Below are 20056 nucleotides of genomic sequence, written 5' to 3'. Positions count from 1 at the left end.
ATGTTTCCAGTAGGGAGTGGAGGGTTACTATGGCAGCCCTAAAGAGAGCCAACAGCAGACAGCAGTTTCTGATGACAGTGAGCACGTGCATGCCTAGTGTCTATACAATGACTATTACCCTAGCAGCATGTGTCCAGCCTGCTACATAGTACATGAGCTACCCTTGGCTTTTATCTATCTCTGTATTCTGATCATGTGTACCACTGGAAAAAACTCAGACTGTGAGAGGAGATCACAGCCCTATCAGCTGGACTATTGAGACATCAATCCCCACCCAGTGGCAAGTTTCCACCAGGTAGCCTACCCACCCTAAGCCTAAAGCCTTTGATGGTGCTAAGGCCCTAGGCTGTGGTTCTTTTAACACTACCCATTGGCAGTTCAATATATCATAAACCAATAGGAACACTATTTTTTATTGCTGTTGCAAAACTGCCAAGTGATTGTTTATAGCTTTAGTCCAGTCTGGGCACTGATGGCTTTAAAAAAAAATGTGTTTGGTATTTATAGCATGTCACCTGTCATTTGAGGTATCTGATGTGGGGAAGGGGGTAAGAGAGGGCTATGTAGCTTAATCAGTCAAGGTCTAGGAAAGATTTCATAATCTTTAGATAAAAGATTCAACTGGGGCAAACAACCATAGAATCAAGGAATGTTCAAGTGCAAAGGAAGATAGAAATCATTTACCATAGTTCAATCTTTTTATACAGATAGGAAACTGAGACCTGCAGATCACCTGATTTCTGTCTATAAACCACATGCAGTCTTAGTGAAGTTTTTTAAATTACAAAAAAAATTGGTTATTTTTCAAAGGAACATTCCTTGGCCTACGTTCCACATTACTGAGGCAGATTACTCAAGGGGAAAAAATGTAAAGCAAGGGAAGTTGTCCTTGCACCCTTCTAGGATTCTACCCCCATCATTCCATGGGCCTCACTTGAATCTTTTCTCCGAGGATAGTTGCTCATGCACTGGACTTTTCCAGACTTTTTGGCTGTAAATACAACATGCTTTTCACTATAACAAGCTGCTTCACTCTCTGGTGGGCAGGTTATGCAGCTGTTACACTGGTGGGAAATAATTTGGGTTGAGAAGTCCATAATACAACATCAGTAAAGATAAATTTCTAATTTCAGATTTCTTTAATCATTCTTTTTTTTTTTTTTGCCCCCATACCCCTTAGAACAAACATGAGAAAATTTGGGAGGACTGACTGGTAATAAGGTAGAAGGAAGGGTCTGAAGCTCCAAGCTCACCAGTCTACTTTCAAAAATCGACTCCTTTCTTTCCCTTTTGAATTCAAGTCTTTTGCCTATCATTAGTATTTCTATCTTCCCATTTTCTACATTTCTTCAAGGTCATTGATTTCCTCTCTAAGTTCTTTCAGTATTATAGTTTGTAATTTATCTGGGCCTGAATATTTGAACTTATCTAACATAGCAAGGTACTCTTACTATCTTCTCACCTATCCTTGGCTTCATTCCTTTTTAACCATACCCTTTCTGCCTTTTCCAGTTAAGAGCCTTTTGGGCCCATGTTACTCTTTTGTACACATCTTTGCTTATGTGTCCCTTATAATTATTTGAATAGGTCTTTTTAGTCCATAGAAGACCTTTGATTTCTCTTTACTTTGTCAACTGGGACAATGCACTATTATATTATCAGCTATTTCTTTTTGAAGAGACTCTCCTTTCTCTTGAGTCTTTTATCCTATTACAGCATGAGATCATTGTATCAAATGTAATTTTTTGAACATTACAAAATTTGCTTTCCTAAATGATGGTCACTTTTTTCTTTTTTTCCTCTTTTTTTTGCAAGGCAAATGGGGTTAAGTGGCTCGCCCAAGGCCACACAGCTAGGTAATTAGTAAGTGCCTGAGACCGGATTTGAACCCAGGTACTCGTGACTCCAGGGCCAGTGCTGATGGTCACTTTTTTCTATGGTTTTTATCATATCTGCCATTTCCTCTGACCAAGAAATAGATCCATATTAAAAAAAAAGTATGGTATACAAATATTAAACTAAGTCAAACATTTATTCAGTATCTTTTATGTCCCAGGGTCGGGGCTAAGTGCTAAGCATTCAAAAAAAGGGAAAAACAGGCAATGGCCTCAAGAAGCTTGCAGTCCAACATAGAAGACAACATGCAAACAACTATGTAGAAACAAGATATAGATAGGATAAATTGAATATAATCTCAGGAAATGCTTCTTGCAGAGGGTGGGATTTTAGCTAGGTCACATAAGAAATCAGGCAAGTGAGGCAGAAATAAAGATGGAGGGAGTTTCAGGACAGTTGGGTAAAAATGCAAGGTCTTGGAAACAATGGGGAGGCCATTGTCACTGTAGAGTACAGTGGTGGGAAGTGAGATATAGTAATATCAGAAAGGTAGAAAGGGGTCAGGTTTGAAGAGCTTTAAATGTCAAGCAGAGGATTACATCTTTGATCCTAGAGGTAGCAGTCAGTCACTGGGGTAGCTTGGAAAAAGGGAGTGGGCCATGGACAATAGAGAACAGTCAAGTTGGTAATCTTTGAGGAACAAATTCAGGGAGGCTATCAACATCTCTCTGAATAAGATGGCCTCAAGGAAGAGTCCTCTCAACTAAAGTCAGGTAACCAATTGGGGGTGCTGATGGAAGAGTATATTTGTCATTCTCTTTCAAGCAGATCAAACAAGGTCAGGAGAAAGAAAGAGGGATCTCTATGGAATATGGAACCTCAGTACCCTTCAGGTAAGTGAGGAGATTGGCTTATGATGCAATGACAGAAATGGAAGAGAAGTGGGAGAAAGAATAGACCCCATGGAAAAAAGACAACCAGTGTGGAACTGTCAGAATCTGGGAACTCCCTGGCTTCTCTGGTCAGGAATTTTGTAGACTATGTCACTAAGAGATCATTTCTGTTTTTTTTGCACTCACAGATGTTAATTAGCAGCTTCTTAATTGGTAACCTATGAGTTTAGAAAATAACCTTCTAGTTGGTCTCTCTGCCTTAAGGTTTTCCCTGCTATAATCCATCAATCCATTCACAACTAAAGTGATTCTTAAAATGTAGCTAGGACCATGTCATGCTTTGTCCCTCTATTCAGTAAGTGTAGAGTACATTGGAGGGAAGTAAGGTATAATAATATCAGAAAGGTAGAAAGAGGTCACATTACTACCAGAGTCTCCTTATTTTCTCCAGTATCAGATTTAAAGTTCTCAGTTTGACATTTGAAGATCTTTTTTGGAGTGTGTATTTTTTCTCCCTTCTTTATTTTTTTTTCTAATTACATGAAAAAATAGTTTCCAACATGCATTCAATATTATGAGTTTCCACACTTTTCTACAATTCTCTCTTCCCTCACTGCTCCCCATAGCAATGAATAATCTGATATATAGGTTGTACATATACAATTATGTTTAACATATTTCCATATTAGGCATGCTATAAAAGAAGAATTAGAACTAAGAGGGGGAAAAGATCATGAGAGAGAAACAATATAAAAGAAATTTTAAAAAGTGAACATAGTATGCTTTGCTCTGCATTCAGATTTCATAGTTTTTCTCTAGATGCAGATGGTATTTTCTATAACAAGTTTCTCAGGATTGTCCTTGATCATTAAACTGCTGAGAGGAGCTATATCCATCATAGTTGATTATCTCACAATGTTGCTGTTAATGTGTACAATGTTCCTCACTCAACACCAGTTCATCAGGTCTTTCCAAGTTTTTCCAAAGTCCGTCCACTCATTGTTCCTTTTGCTATTTTTCAAGGCAATGGGGTTAAGTGACTTGCCCAAGGTCGAATAGCTAGGTAATTATTAAGTGTCTGAGGCCAACTTTGAACTCAGGTCCTCCTGACTCCACAGCACCACCTAGCTGCCCCCTTCCAGGCCTCCCCACTCATTGTTTCTCACATAACAATAGTATTCCATAGGATTCCTATACCATTAGCCATTCCCCAATTGTTGGGCTTTCCCTCAATTTCCCATTCTTTGCCTCAACAAAAAAGAACTGCTTTAAATATTTTTGTACATATGGGCCTTTCCCCCTTTTTTTTGAACTCTTCAGGGTGCAGACCTATAGTGATTATTGCTGGATCAAAGAGTATACATAGTTTTATTGCCCTTTGGGCTTTGTTTCAAATTGCTCTCCAGAACGGTTGCCTCTTTGCACAACTCCAGTAGTGCTTTAGCATCCCAGTTTTCCTATATCCTCTCCAATATTGATCGTTTTCCCTTTTGTCATTTTAGCCAATCTCACAGATGTGACATGGTAAATCAGAGCTGTTTTCATTTGCATTTCTCTGATCACTAATGTTTTGAAGCATTTCTCATATGACTATAGCTAGGTAGCTTTAGTTTAGTCATCTGAAAATTGCCTATTCAAATCTTTTGACTATCAATTGGGGAATTACTTATATTCCTATAAATTCAACTTAGTTCTGTATATATTTTAGAAATGAATGTTTTTCAGAAACACTGTGAATATTGTTTCCTAGCTATTGCATTGGTTTTATTTGTGCAAAATGTTTTTCTTTCCTCCCATCCTATCTCACCCCCCCATTTGTACTTTTCTCTCTTCTTTCACCTTATCCCTCCTCTTGAAGATCTTTAAAATCTGTTTTTTTCCTTTTTTCCAGTCTTTTGACACATTTCTCCCCATTATATAGTTTAGAATCTAGCAATACTGGCCTTACTTGATGTTTCCTAAACATAATGCTCCACCTCCAGACAACATGCCTTTATCACTGACTTTCACTTCACCCCTTGATTCATGCTTGAAATGTTCTCTCATTTAACCTCTACCCTGGCTTCACTCAAATCAGCTAAAATCACACCTTCTATAGACCTTTATTGCCCAACTGCTAGTGTCTGAGATTACCTACTATCTCTTCTGTGTTGATCTTTGTTTATCTTTTACCAACCTAGTTATTTAAATGTTATCATCCCCATTAGAATGTTATCATTCCCATTTTTTTGCACCTTTCCTTGAATCTCTGGTATTTACCACAATGCTTGGCATATAATAAACATTAAATATTCAATAATTTAAATTAAAATTAATTAATTTAAATTAAATTAAAATAATTTAATAAATGCTTGTCTACTTATTATTTGGCAGTGTGGTTGATGTTTTGAACCCAAGTGTAAATCAAAATAATTCTCTATTAAGGAACAGATTATATCATACAAAGTGCTTTTCTCATAGGAGCCCTATGAAGTACAAGTAGTATAAATGTTATATAATAGATGAGGAAACTGAGGCTCACAAATGTTTTTAGATCTGGAAGGGACCTTTAAGATTAGTAATACAACTCCCTTATTTACAATTAAAATAATAGACTTAGAGAAGTTGTGACATCTATCTAAGATCACTAGACTACTTATAACCCTGGTCCTTACTCCAAATACATCCCCTATTCCACTGCACCATGAAGTTAAGTAATGTGCTGAAGGTCATTCAGATGGTATTGCTCACTTTGGCTCCCCTGTGACAATAAAAAGCTGACCAGGTGGTCAAAAATTTAGTGGAATAAGTCAACAGTTCAGCTATTTGGACAGAAGATAGGCACAATGTACTTCGAATCACTGATAATAGCAAAGACGCTCTAGTGTGAATCTGGAATGCATGTTTACATGCATATATAATGTATATATGCATATATATATATATATATATATATACACATTTGAATACAACAGATTTGTGATCTCATTAATGTATATTCCCTCTAACAACGCAGATCCTATTCAATCTCTGCTTGTCCATCCTATGTAACTCTTGTTCTTCCATTAGTTTCCACATGGATTGTACTATTTTTTTTTATCTCTAGAGAGGACACCAATGGAGCCCAAGGTTCTCTGTCAGTTGTCCCTTGTTCTTACCAGATGACCAGTGCATCATTTGGATCGTGCATTTCTAATTTAAATTTATTATTCCAACTCATGCAAAAATAATTTTCAACATTTTTGGGGTAAGATTTTTAATTCCACATTTTTCTCCTTCCCTCCTTTCCCTCTCCCCCCCTCCTCTTGACTCTAGCAGTCTGATGAAGGTCATACATACATGTATGACAATCATGTATTTCTTTGATATCCTTTATACAATTTATATGTGTTTACCCTAATTATACCTATATGTTTCTAGTAGTTCTCTTTTATTTTCTTTCCAATTGTTTGCATATATCCAGTAACCTGGCCACTGAGCTCAGATGCTTAATCCAACTGTCTTTATGGTATCTTGAATCATTAATTATATGTTGAGAGGTTTTCTAAATTTTATTTATTCTGGGGAAAATTAGATGTATTTTTTAAAAGAGATGCTTTCATGATCTATTAATAGTTTTAAATCATCTTTAATTTGTGTTTTCAAAGACAGGAATGGAAGTTTATCACATTTATTAAAATTTACATAGGGGATTAGCCTTTAAAATAGGGATTACTTCCTTTTATATTAGTCTATGTGTGTGTTATGTATATATGTTTTCTAATTATGGAGAAGACTTTTGAGAGTCCCTGAGACACCAAGGAGATCAAATTAGTCAATAATTAAAGAAATTAATTGTGACCATTCATTGGAAGAACAAATACTGAAGCTGAAGTTTAAATACTTTGGCCACATAATGAGAAGATGGACTCACCAAAAAAAGACAATCTAGGAAAGACTGAAGGCAAAAGGAGAAGGGGATGAGATGGATGGATAATGTCATGGAACAATGTATATGAACTTGGATATAATGGAGGCTAGAAGACCTGGCAGACTATGGTCCATGTGGGCACAAAGAGTCAGTGACTATTGAATGACTGAAAAACTCTGTATTGCAGGGGAAAGTAAGTCTCAGGGTCTTAGTCAATGAAAGCAGGAACCAAACAAAAAAAGGATGGGTACATATGGACTTACGAAGTACTACAAATGTAATTTAAAACTGTAGTTCTTTTAAGCTACTGTCTAAAGGGAATATGATATTCTGTGTTTTAAAAATTTTATAAAATTTAAACTAATGGTATTTTTTGTAAAGGAAGAATTTTGTCATTCACCTATACACTGTAAAAAAAGCATTAAATTCCTGAAAAATTTATCTCAGTTCCTCAACTACCTTCAAGATCATGACAATTCAGAAACCTTATCTATTTATAAATCAATCAATATTTATTAAATACAGAATTATATTATTGTTATGAAAATAGTTTGACTTCATGGATCTCTGAAAGGGTTTCTCTCCACTCCCTTAGGGATCTCACTGGACCACTCCTAGGAAATTCTCCCAAGTGAGGAAACTCAGTTCAGTATCTTCTATTTAATTTACAGTTTTAGAGATCCCTAAGGCACTCAAGAGGTCAAGTGACTTGCCCAGGTTTTATAGTCAGTATGTGTCAGAGGTATGACTAAAACCAAGATTTCCTGGTTTTTGAGAACTGTCTCTGTTCACCATGTCATGCTGCTTCTCTTTCTATAAGAAATGAGTTGAGTTGTATTTAATACTACTCCAAGTAAGTCAGAAATAAACTTAAAAATTAGATTCTGAAGTCACAGTTATAGTTTGAAGGATTGTTTAAACTTGATAAAATTATTATTGGTCAAATATTGCTAGATGAGATTCAAAATTAGAATATTCATGACCTACATTTTAATTCTATATTTACTTATTGTGGATAATGGTTTAGAGTTGCAGTTTACAACTTAACCAGTTGATTCACTGAATCTGATGAGTTGGACAGTGTGCTGTTAATTTATCACTTGTCCTTTCTCTCCTAAACTCCCTTCCTCGTCCTTACCTCCCACATACTTCTACCCCAACTCTTTGAGTTTTGAAGTTATTTCATATGTTGCCACCTGTTATATATTTTAAATGTTTATAAATGTATAACATATACACAAATATATAAAAATATGTGTATACATATAAAATGAAGGTTAAAGGAAATATACAAATATGTCTTATTCACAGAGGAAAGATAGAAGCAGTTAGAAAAAAAGACCCAATTTGGTCTTTTTGTTTGGATGTGAAGTCAGTGGAGGAAGGAAGCCATAAATGGCACCGTTTGTATCTAGAGATAGTGGAAATACTAGGGTTTACAAAAATCATTGATAAATAGCTGAGAGAGTCTTTTCTCTAGAAACTGTCTCCTCCTAAATGTGTTATAGATTTACTAATACTGATTTACTTAGTTTTAATAAACAATAAAAGTCAAGGAAAAACTTTTAAATTGTATTAAGTGGCTTTTTTTCTGATTAATATGGTTTATAGCTGTTAGTCTTTTAAAATTCAGTAAACTGATCAAATATTTATTAAATGGCTGCAATGGGAAAAGTGTGATACTAGGTGTTGGAAAAGATTAAAAAAATTAGAGAATAGGAAGTTCTTATGTAACATATGAAAATGCAAAGCCAGATAATCAATATACATAATGAGAGATAAATGGCAAGGCAAAGTTCAATGTGAGGCATGAAGGTGAAGATTTTTATGAGAAGGAAGCTTCTGGGTGGGATACTAGGAAGAGGTGGTTTTTAAGTAGGGGTACTGGATGGAATTGTGGGGGGGGAGTGGGGGAGGGATGTGTATGGAATGAGGAATGGTGAGGATGTTTAAGCACAGATAATGTAGCAAATACCTGGATTGTACTATATAGGTAGATGAACCAATAGTTAGCATGTTATGGAATGAAAAAAAAAATGTGCACAGGAAGGTTCTGGCATTCCAAAGGTCACACAGTGCTTAAGTGCAACCAGATTTTCTTGCTATTACCTTAATAAGATATGTTAAAATTCTTTAGATTACTAAACCTGGTGAGCTGTTTATGACATTACTATTTATTTCATCAATATTATTACATCTGAAAACTTCTCTCATCCATGAATTTCAAATCTATTTTAGTGCTATTCACAAAGGCATTCTGATTACTAATCATTATTTAAAAAAAAGATTCATGGCACCCAGTGAAGAGTTCAAATTAAGTGGAATTTCTAGGATCCATCAGGGACTTGAAGGTAAGAATGAGGAGATGTGGATTTAAGTTTAGTAGACACAATTTATTAGGAGACTTAAGGCATTTTCTCTTTAAACAATAAAGCAAATTACCTAAAACTGAAAGTGGGCAGAAACTACTTAAAGTTTTATTTTCAAGCTAATGAGTAACTGGTCTAAGTTGAATGGCTGCAATTAGAAATTCTTGGTTTTTGAAGCCTATCAGGAGGAAGAGAAATTTATTCTCCCCCCCCACCCCCTTTTCTCTTTTCCTTTGTGGCTTAAGTCACATAACTGAAAGGATTTTATTCATTTTTTCCAAAACACTTCATTTCTGGGTGGGAGCCAAAGATGGAAAGTTTCAGGGGGGAGCTAACCCCCAAACCGTGCCACTGGAGAGGGCCAGCTCGGGCAGCTGAAGGGCACGTCCTCAGATCCCGGGGGTCCTGAGGCGGCCCCGCAGCCGCGGCCTCGGCGAGGCTAAGCCCAGCCGGGAGCCCCCCGGGCCGAGGCGGCCGGGCACGCGGGCCCTCCCCCTCCCCGACGTCAGCCTCCCGGCTCAGCCTCCCGCCCCCCCCCCCCCCCCCGGGCACGGGGCAGCCCGAGCAGGCTGGCCGCGCCGCCCGCCAATCAGGAGAGAAGCCCGCGCTGTGAGCCAATAATCCCGGGGCCGGCGGGCGGGCCGTCGCCGGCTTCCCGCCCCCGGTGGGCGCGAGCGCGATGTCAGCGGCCCGCCCCCGGGCCCCGGGCCTCAGTGCGGAGCCTCGGCGGCGGCGGCAGCATCGCCACGCCGCGTCCCTCCGCTCGTGCCCCCGCCGCCCGGCCGGGCAGCCGCCGACCTGACGCAGCCGCAGCGGCCCCGCTGGCGGTGGTGAGCGCGGCGCGGCAGCCGGCATGATGCGGCTCCGAGCCTCCGAGATGCTGCGGGAGCTGCTGCTGCTGCACCCGCCCGCCGCCGGGGCGGCCCTGCGGCGCGGCCAGCCCCTCAGCACCCTGTGCCGGCGGCCCCGCGCCGCCGCCGCCGCGGCCCGGGCGCTGCCGCCCTGGCGGGCCCGGGCGCTGCCGCCCTGCCGGGCCTGCCGGGCGCTGTCCGGCTCGCACTCGGAAATCCTGCAGGAGCTGGGCAAGGCGGGCGCCGCGCTGCCGCCCGCGCAGCGCCAGCCGCCCGAGGCCGCGCCGCCGAAGGACGGCCCCGCCGAGGCCAACGCCTTGGGCAACGGCGAGGGCAAGGAGCTGGCCGGGGGAGAAAAGTGAGTGCTTCCTCCGGCGGGGGCCGGGGCCGGGGCCGGGCCGGGCCGGGGAGTGGCCGCGCCGGGAGGGAGCCCGAGCCGCGAGGCGGGAGGGAGGAAGGGGAAGAGGGCGGGGGCGGGGGATGCCGGGCCGGGCTCGGCGCGAAGCGCGCCACGTGACGAGGCCCGGCCCCGCCCCTCGTCCTGCGCCGGGGATGCGCGCGGCCCGGGGCGGCGGCCCACGTGAGCCCCCGGCGCCCCCGGCGCGGCCCTCCGCGCCCCTCCGTCTCTCCCTTCCGGCCCAGTCTCCTTCACCCCTGCCCCGCGCGCCCCGCCGCCGCGCGCCCCGGGAAGCCTCTGATTCGAAGCACAAGCGCGGGACGCCGGAAACCACGCCGAGGACCCCGAGGAGGCGGCGAGGGCCCCTCCGGAGCACCCGGGCCTGCCACCCCTCATGCATTTCCTAAGCGTGCTCATTTTTCGCTCCTAACAAGCAGTCAAAAGAGGCAAACTGAAATACTTCCAAAAGCATAGTGATAATTACTAAGGAATATCCTTTACACTGATGCTTTAGGGGCGCCTGAAGCAATATAAAGGGGCAGAGGATGAGGGAAAGGGTCCTGTAGACCAGAGGGTGGCAAAAGAGCCTCCCACCCCCCACTCCAAGGAGGCTGTGGCTGTAAAAGATGCTGATGTATCTCAGGAAGCATTCCAGAGATTCAAACTGAAATAGGACAAAAGTAGTTCACCTGATGAAAATAAATATTCGTTTAAGGCATAGGTTGTTAATATCAAGATTTTTTTAATTACAGCATGTTGAATCTAATTGGTTACATTTTCTTATTTCAATTAGGCATTTTGCTAGAGATGTGAATTTTGCATATTAACTATAAACCTTGTAAATTCTAAATGGACAAAATCTAGAATGGATACTAAACTACAGTTCTCAGATTCTCCTTTGTAGTACCGTCTTTTGACTGATAATGTGATCTCAGGTACTTTTCTGCTTTTTGCGCTTCTTACAATTCTCATAATTTAGAGTTGCTTCTCTGTTGCCCTTGATAGTTAACTTTGGTAACTCCCCAGACCTTTCCATATGGTCCTCAGTTTTCTGCATGTGTTCCCTACAACTCTACGATTGTTTTTTTTTTAGAATGGAAACCATTTTAGTAGCTTTTTTGTGTTTTTGTAAAAGCTTTATGCAATTCTGCACCATTTTTTTAAGGCAATGGGATTAAGTGACTTGAGCAAGGTCACACAGCTAGGCAATTATTAAGTTTCTGAGGTCACCTTTGAACTCAGGTCCTCCTGACTCGAGGGCTGCTGCTGTATCCACTGCTACCTAGCCGCCCCTGCACCATTGTTTTTTGCCAGGCTCACTGCAGGGGAAGGGTGAGTGTCCGATCAAGAACTACACTGACTGAAACATCCAGGTGAAAGAAAGACTAGGGAACCATATATATATATATGTGTGTGTGTGTGTGTATATATATATATATATATATATATACATATACATATATATATCTATTCAGTGAGACAATTACTAACAGATAACTAGTTGCAAAAATGCAACAGTTTTTCATTATTTGATAGCAATATCCAAAAAAGCCACAAGATGGGGACATTAATAAACTTTGTTACAATCTCTCAGTTTAATTCTTGTTTTCTAAATTATATATAAGTACATACAATATACACTCATTACATCCTTATGTTTTCATTTAATAAAATTTAAATCATTGTGGATCTAAATTATAGATCAATTAAATTTGATCTTATCCCCCAAATCTTCAGCGGTTCTTTGTTAATACCTTTTCTTTTTCCCCTTCTGCCCCCCCCCCCCTCTCTACCTTGCCTTTCTTTGAGGAAGGAAAAGGTTCCTCACCTTGCATAGGAAAGCTCCCTAATGGAGTCCTTTGACTTGAATTTGTGAAATATAGTTAGAAATTTAGTGTTTCCTGTTTGAATATATTCAATCTGTTAGTCTTTAATTTACCAGAAAAAATTGAAAAGCCTCATAGTTTCCTATGGAAAAGGGTGCATTTATAAAATAGAATGTGCTCCATTGTTAAATAACTACATCTTTTTTTTATTGATAATGGGTCAATAAGAATACATTTTGTTCTTTAGATTGAGTAGAATTGGAAAAATGCACATTATTAAAAACCAAGAGTTGAAGATGACGTTTTCACAGTACAAGCAGAAATAAGAAAAAAGCTGTATTTTGTCCAAAATAAGCTAAAGTTCTTTTTAGAATTAATTTTGCTGAAAAAGCTTTGCTGCAGCATGAGGGGAAAAGATACATGAAGAGAGGGAGGAAAACATTGTCAAACTTAGAGTATATGTGAATGAAAGAAGGGATTACTTTGTTACCTAGTTCTTGATAGTTCCAGAGCAGTTGGAATTAATTCCTTATAAGAAAAAAAATCAGTCTTAGGGCTTACTGACATCTTGTCATATTACAGAATCGGTCTTTGTCTTTTAAAAAAATGAATCTATTTTTTGAGTGCAATGTTTTTTATTTTGTATGGTTTTTTTTCCCCCCATTCACAGCCCTCTTGTTCTCAACTTAAGTACCAGACATTTGCTTTTAAACTCTGGTATCTTCAATAACTTAAAAGAAGGACTTAGCTTTTTTAAAGGAGCCCTTGTTTGAGAGTCAGGGGTAAAGGGACAAAGATTTCCAGATAGAGAGACAAGTGACTAGGAGCATGGAAATGGAAAATTCATAAACTCATAGGATTTTGGAATGGGAAATAGCTTGGAGATAGATCATCTTTTGTAGGAAAAAAAAACTAAGAGGCATGAGATATGACTTGCCAGGGACTTGAGACCATTTAATTTCCCTTCCAGTGCCATACTTAATGTGAGGACTGTAAACTGTCTGGTTCCTGATTGTTGTTTTTGTTGTACCATTTATCATCCCAGCTTCCCAAGGGCAGACATTTGTATTTTCTCCATTTATTTTTATCACTATACCTAGCAAAATATTCGATTCACGCTTAACACTTCAATCACCATTGAATGTTCTGCTAATATATTGTGAGTTCTCTTTAGATTTTTTAAACAATTATTTACATTTTGAAATATTTAAGTTGAAATTAGTACAGGTTGTTGGTATTGTGAAAAGACTGAAATTAAGGGGCCTGACTTCAAATCCTGGCTCCTACTACTTTGTCTTATTTGGTCTTGGGCAGGTTACTTCTCTGGGTCTCAGTTTCTTCATCTGTAATATTAGGGACTGGACTCTTAAGGCTCCTTCAAGTTCAACTTTAAGAGCCTTTGAATTATTGCAATGTGCCACAAGCACAACTGACCTTGTAAATGACTCACACTATTCAACTATTTTTTTGTAGAGCAAAAAAATATATGTACTCATGCATCATATGCTTGCCCATTGCATGGTGCACTCACTAATTTGATGTTTTAAATTGGATCATTCCTCACATAGCTATTGTGTGTAAAGTGCAGGTTTGATATTTAACTACTTTAGGGATGACCTCTTTCCTTAAGAATTACCACCATAGAGGCAGCTAGGTGGTGCAGTGGATAAAGCACTGGCCCTGGAGTCAGGAGTTACCTGGGTTCAAATCTGGTCTCAGACACTTAATAATTACTTAGCTGTGTGGCCTTGGGCAAGCCGCTTTAACCCCGTTTGCCTTGCAAAAACCTAAAAAAAAATTATCACCATAAAGACTAGTGAGGACATTCCTCTGGGGTGATAAATCTTTGGAATAAGAATTCCATGTTCATAATTTCCTATTCCCTGAGTTTCCCAATACTTAAAAGTTTCATCTTTACTATACATTCAGTTGGTTAGCACATAATGGTGCTAGTAAGGTCCAAGGTATCAAGTTTAGTCGTCAAGAATTTGTCACATAGGAAATTTATACTGTCACAGACTACCTAAATGCTTAGATAACCTTCATATACTCTTGGTGTCATCTGGAGGAATCCCAATGGAAAAACATGGATGTTTGAAATTTGAATTTGTCTACATAAAAAGCATAACTCTTCTATACAAAGGACAGTATAACTTAAAAGCACAATTAAAAACTGCAGTCTGCTTCATAACATGCTGGATTGAACATTGAACATAAGTTACCAGTTTTGATTTCATTAGATTCCTCATTTTTACTTGGTCTGTAGCAAGTTTTTAAAGGGAGCTCATATAAAATAAAATTGATGACTTAATTGAATGTTTCAGAGATGCATGTTTTCATAGGTTTAAGAAACCAATTAATTTTGCAAACTCTATGAAGATGGCCTTTGAGATTTGCTGTGGCCAAAAAGTTAATCCCTCCCGAGTATGACTTGAGCCTCCCTGAATTTAGCAAGTCAGTCCTTGTACGATAAATAGGGTGTAGTCTGTTGTAGGTCAGTGCTTGGAGCCTTTTCAGCTTGAGAAGAACCTGCCAAAAACTCCTGCCTTGCTAGCCTAGCTGTTTGGAACTTGGAGTCATTTTATGAGGAAGTATTAGGATATAATTTTACATATACACAAAATAAAGAAAATAATGATTTTCACATCAAATTTTATTTCTGATTTCTTGGAGTGTTTTTTTCCTTCAAGTTCATTTAGATACAAAGTTATTTGTGCAGTTTTTTTTTAAAGTTTTGCAAGGCAAACGGGGTTAAGTGGCTTGCCCAAGGCCACCACAGCTAGGTAATTATTAAGTGTCTGAGGCCAGATTTGAACCCAGGTAATCCTGACTCCAGGGCCAGTGCTGTATCCACTGCACCACCTAGCCACCCTTATTTGTGCAGTTTTAAAATTCATTGAATTATATTCAGTGAATATATTTTTGGCCTTGAAAAATAAAGATGTGACGACTTTAAATGTTGACCTGTGTCCTGTTATCCTTATAGAAAAGCAGAACATTAAATGTGTAGTTCATTGATATCACTATTTTTTCAAAACCAGTCTTAAAAGGACTCTCCTAAAATTACTTGCCTTTTGCTTGATGGTAGCATAAGATTGAATAAGACAAGATGGTCTTTTTTCTGGTTATAGCCAAAAAAATTGCTATGGAATGGTGCTCCATAGTCCTATTGGTTCCATCCTTTGAACTTGGCTAAAATTTAAAAGAAAAAAGGAAATATTGGGGATTAAACTTTTTTTTGAACCACTGGTCCTGGAGTCAGGAGGATTTGAGTTCAAACCCAACCTCAGAGACACTTAATAATTATGTAGCTGTGTGACATTGGGCAAGTTACTTAATCCTATTGCCTTGCAACCCCCCCCCCCCATTTTTTTTTTTTGGTCCTGGAATTGTGAGTATAAATTGTTTTGCCCTTTGAGGTATAAAGAGATATGAAAGCCTCTTGTGTGTATGTTCAAGTCTTGATAAAGAGTCACTGGCAAAGATTTTCTTTTTGGATTTAGGTTTTTTCCGGTGGATCACAATAGAAAAGTGACCATCTTAGATTTACATGCTCTTAAAGGTTGGGGTAAGAATATTCTTTAGTGGCCTATAAAAATAGCTATTCTAGAATAGGTTCAAGCAGAAATGCTTTTAAGTAGCTTAAATGTGTGGATTTTATAGTTCTATTTTATATATATATAATTCTTGATTTCTAAAATAGGAAGTCTAATGGGGGAGGGCACAAAATCTTAATACTGGGGATTATATTGCAAATTGAAAAATGATAATGTTTCTAAATGTTAATTATTTCCTTTCCTTATTGCAACTTAGTAAACATTAAATTAGATTTTTGACAATGTGATAAGAGTTGTTAAGTGCAAAATAATTTACTATTTGGACATTTTAGTACATGATTTTGGAATCCTTCAATTTTTCAAATTAATTTGATTTGCCCATTAATTTTGGTTGCTAAGTTTATTTTTCTATTTCAGTGATATTTTGTTGTAAGCTAACTCAAGTTACAAGATAGTATGAAAATTTTTTGTTTTATATTTTTCCTCTTGCTTAGATGAATGAGAATACAATTCAGTCTTTGATATCAAGCACTAGCTTAATGATGACTTAAAGAATATTTCTTAAATATATTCTCCCAGTTTTGGAAGAAGTTTCTTCATCCTTTTGCAGACAGAACTGCCTACCTCAAAACTAGCTAACTCAGGAAAGGATTATCAAATGGAATTTCACCTTTAATTATACTCAGTGTGCATACCAATAAATAAATAAATTTGCTACTTTTTTGCCATGGAAAATAAACATGACTTTGCTGACTGTTTTTAGTGAAATTACTCATAATATTTGTTGTCTGTTTCCAGTTGTTTTTTGATCAGTTGAATGACATTAATTGAAGATTTTTACAAGGAAATTGCCAACTAGAGTGAAGATCATAGAAACAGAAAATGAAATTCCTGTAGTTAAATTTTTTTTTAATGGATCAGGAGCACTAAATTCTTTTAAGGTTGTATGTTTATGGTTTCCTGGATTATACTAATTCAACTTCTTACTGAAATGTAGCAAATTTAAGGAGTTTTGCCAAAAGAAAAGACTAATGATTGATATGTCTCAGTGAGGGTCCAACAGTTAATGTAGAGTAATGGAACTGCTGAAAAAATTCCGTGTTGTTAAGTTGTTTAAATTAATTGTATATGACCAAAACCAGCATTATTTAGGTAGTTTTATGAACCTGTTAAATTTAAAGTATCAATTTTGGGGCAGTTACCATGCCCCATCAAGGACTAACCGATAGGGATTATTTGTTTAAGTAATGTTCATTATCATTTGCTGTTATGTAAAGAAGCAGATAGATTTTAAAGTGAAAGCTTTTGTTTTTAAACCAGTTGATAATTGTTATGCTAAGCTAAAAATTATAGTTTTCAAGATTGAATATGTTTGTAGTCTGCTTACTTGTAGCATAGAAATAGATTCTTTAAATGACTGGCTTGAAAAACTACCAATCTTATTCCTTAGAAGTAACTAAATCTGAGGGAAGTTAGCTTTATTACCTCCCCCAATAAATTATGGATTGTATTAATAATTTCTATTACATGATTGAGAATGAGATTGTTCTGTATGAGTAAATTTTGCAGTAATCTGAACTCCTTTAGATAACCAAAACTTGATTTAATAATTTTCATGTAAATAATTTTAAAATGTACTAAATGTCTTGGTGTTCTAAGTGTTGTTTAGCAAATACATTTAACCTTTTGTTGATGATCTAGGGAGAATTATGAAGAGGAGGGATTTATTTGTGGTGCCTTAGAATAAAAGAAAGAAAAACAGGGATTTGGAGGCAGGTGACTTGGATTAAAATCCCAGCCTCTGCCATTTAGTACCTATATAACCATGACCAAGTCACTTAACTGCTGGAACCTTCAGTTTTCTATCAGCAAAATGACATGCTTACCCTCAAGCACTTTAGTCTTTTTTGTGTCCCAATAATAGCATGCATTTATAAGTGCTTTAAGGTTTGCAAAGTGTTCTTTAGTTATTATCCCATTTTATTTTCTTGAAAATTGGTGGTTATTACCCCCCATTTTACTGATAAAGGAAACTGAGACAGACAGTTTAAATAATATGTCCTGGGTCTCACAGCTAGTCAGTGACTAAGGAATGCCTTGAATTCAATTCTTCCTGATCCAGGTCCTATGTGTATTAGACATCTTAACTCATGTGGCTCCTTCCTGCAATCTAAAGCTTATTGACCTCTTTTCAAAACATATCTCTATCTCTATCTACATATACATGTGTATATATAGATGTAATGCATATAAATAGGTATAGATATAGATAGATAGATTTCCATGGGGAAGCTGGTGGATTGCTTGAACTACAGAATGGCCTAAATTAGATGAAGTGTTTGCACTAAGTGGCCACAGTATTTTGTGTCCCTGGGAATGGAGGGTCACCAGGCTGCCCAGGCTTAAAACAAGAGCACATCAAAAATGCTGATCAGCAGGATTGTGGCTGTCCTAAGTGATGCCCCACTTTGGAGATAGAATGAAATAAAGGAGACCCAAGTCTCAAAAACAAGTTAAAAAAAAATCACTTTAGGATTAGATAGGAAACCAATTATATGAAGTACAATTATCAAAAGTATTATAAAAATAAATTCATAATCCTCAGATTAAGAATTAGAGCTCTACTCTAGCTCTAAATCCCACTTTGTTTTTGCCCTTCACTAAATGACCTCAAGCTCCTGCTTTTTTCATGATTGATATTTTGGGGTTTTTTTCCCTTCCCCTCACTGTTAAATTTTTTGTGGCATACCTGTTTTTAATGATGCACTTTTGTTGTTTTGGGTTCATTATCTGTTTTGAAATGAGAAGTCCAATAAATAGTGCCATTAGAATTATCTAAAGTAAATGCCTGAGGATACATGAATTAAAAATATAGGAACATCAGTGCTTGAATCTTGTGGCATAAATATTTTAGCTGCTTAAAATTATAGGGTTCTAGAAATGTCAGACTCTGAAGGACTTGGAAATCATCCTTTCCAACATTTTTATTTTATAGTTTTGAAAATTAAGGTATAAAGAAGATAAAAAGTATTGCCTTGGGTCAAGGGAAAACTTTTTCTGCTTACTTCTCAGTTCCTCTAAATGTTCTAGATTGTTGGACAAGTTTTGTCCATAAAGCAGTCCTTTTGATGATGGACCATCACCAGGTTATTCCTCAGAAATTAGGTATCCAAATAGTCTTTTTGCCAAGGCATGTAATTAAAAACTTTTCTAGCTTACTGAAGTCCTGATACGATTGGCACTTGTTAGACTTTAAAAAATTCAGTTTTTCTCATGCTATATTGAGTCATTAGATTTGGACTTAGGTAGAGGACTTAAAAGTATAAACTTTTTGTAGCTAAGAATGGTACCTTAGAGATCAGCTACAAGCTCCCTAATTTTTATAAGTGAAGGAAACTACTAATATCACCTGATGCCATTTTGTCCTAATGTTTCTTTTATGCATTTGATATAATTTAATTAAAACTGCATAGAATTTCATTTCTAACTGCAACCTTTTAAAAATGACTAGTTGGAAAGCTTTTTAGGTTTTTGCAAGGCAATGGGGTTAAGTGGCTTGCCCAAGGCCACACAGCTAGGTAAGACACTGTGTGACCTTGGGTAAGTCACTTAACCTGATTGCAGCACATCAAAGGTCATCTCCAATTGTCCTAATTCATTTCTGGCCACTGGACCCAGATGGCTCTGGAGGAGAAAGTGAACCTGGTGACTTAGCACAGTAGCCCCTCACTCAAATGCAGTTTATTTGCTTGTCACAGCAACACTTTGCTGATGTCATGGTCTTCTTTGAGGATGAAAAACAAACATCATCTACATGTATTAACGCATTTATGTAAAAATATTATATAATAGGATATTATATAATTCTATACTGTCATATAGCATATCATAAGTTTTCTAGATAAAACTTGAGATTTAACCATAAACAACAAATTCATGCTGATGACTCATTAGGGAGTTTTAACAGGTGAAAAGATTTTTTAATGACCAGTAAATATCCTTGTTAACAGAAAGTTGAGGGGACATAAGCAGGATTTAACAGTATTGTTAGATTCAATAGATTTTGTCTCTCTTAATGTGGAGAACAGATAATTCCATCAGGTTGAGAGAAGTGCTTACATAATAATAACCTACGTTTTTAGAGTTGATATTCATTGGCTATGATGCATATCATACATGTACCAATAATTAATGATAAAAAAGCAAAATAATTATAAAAGGTTTTGACATTTATTATCAGTTTGTAAAAATACTCTCTAGTTATCTCATCTATTCTGTACCTAAACCCAAATCCTTTTATAAAATACCTACCTCTCAGAGTTGTTGAGAGATCAAATGAGATAATTGTCACTGCTTAGCACAGGGTCTGGCACACAAGTAAGCATTATACTTGTGCTAGTGATTAGTAGTTATAGTCCTCTCTTCCTCAGATCTTTCC

The 20056-nt window shown here is 37.9% G+C and overlaps 1 protein-coding gene across 5 annotated transcripts in view; it reads left to right on the top strand.

The window, feature by feature from the left end:
* The first annotated feature begins 2685 nt into the window (after positions 1–2685).
* GLS (glutaminase) overlaps positions 2686–20056 on the top strand; it is a 97399-nt gene continuing 80028 nt past the window's right edge. For 2 of the 5 annotated variants that reach the window (XM_074215481.1, XM_074215483.1), the window contains exon 1: positions 9697–10196. In XM_074215481.1, coding sequence (XP_074071582.1) covers positions 9841–10196 — 356 coding nt within the window. In that variant the 5' untranslated portion in view covers positions 9697–9840. Of the gene's footprint in view, positions 2730–9694; positions 10197–20056 lie in introns of those variants that run through there. The other 3 variants (XM_074215482.1, XM_074215485.1, XM_074215480.1) reach the window with 3 other exon arrangements.

The sequence above is a fragment of the Macrotis lagotis genome, chromosome 1 (assembly GCF_037893015.1).
Source record: "Macrotis lagotis isolate mMagLag1 chromosome 1, bilby.v1.9.chrom.fasta, whole genome shotgun sequence".
NCBI lineage: Eukaryota > Metazoa > Chordata > Mammalia > Peramelemorphia > Peramelidae > Macrotis > Macrotis lagotis.
This window is presented reverse-complemented; position numbering and strand designations above follow the sequence as displayed.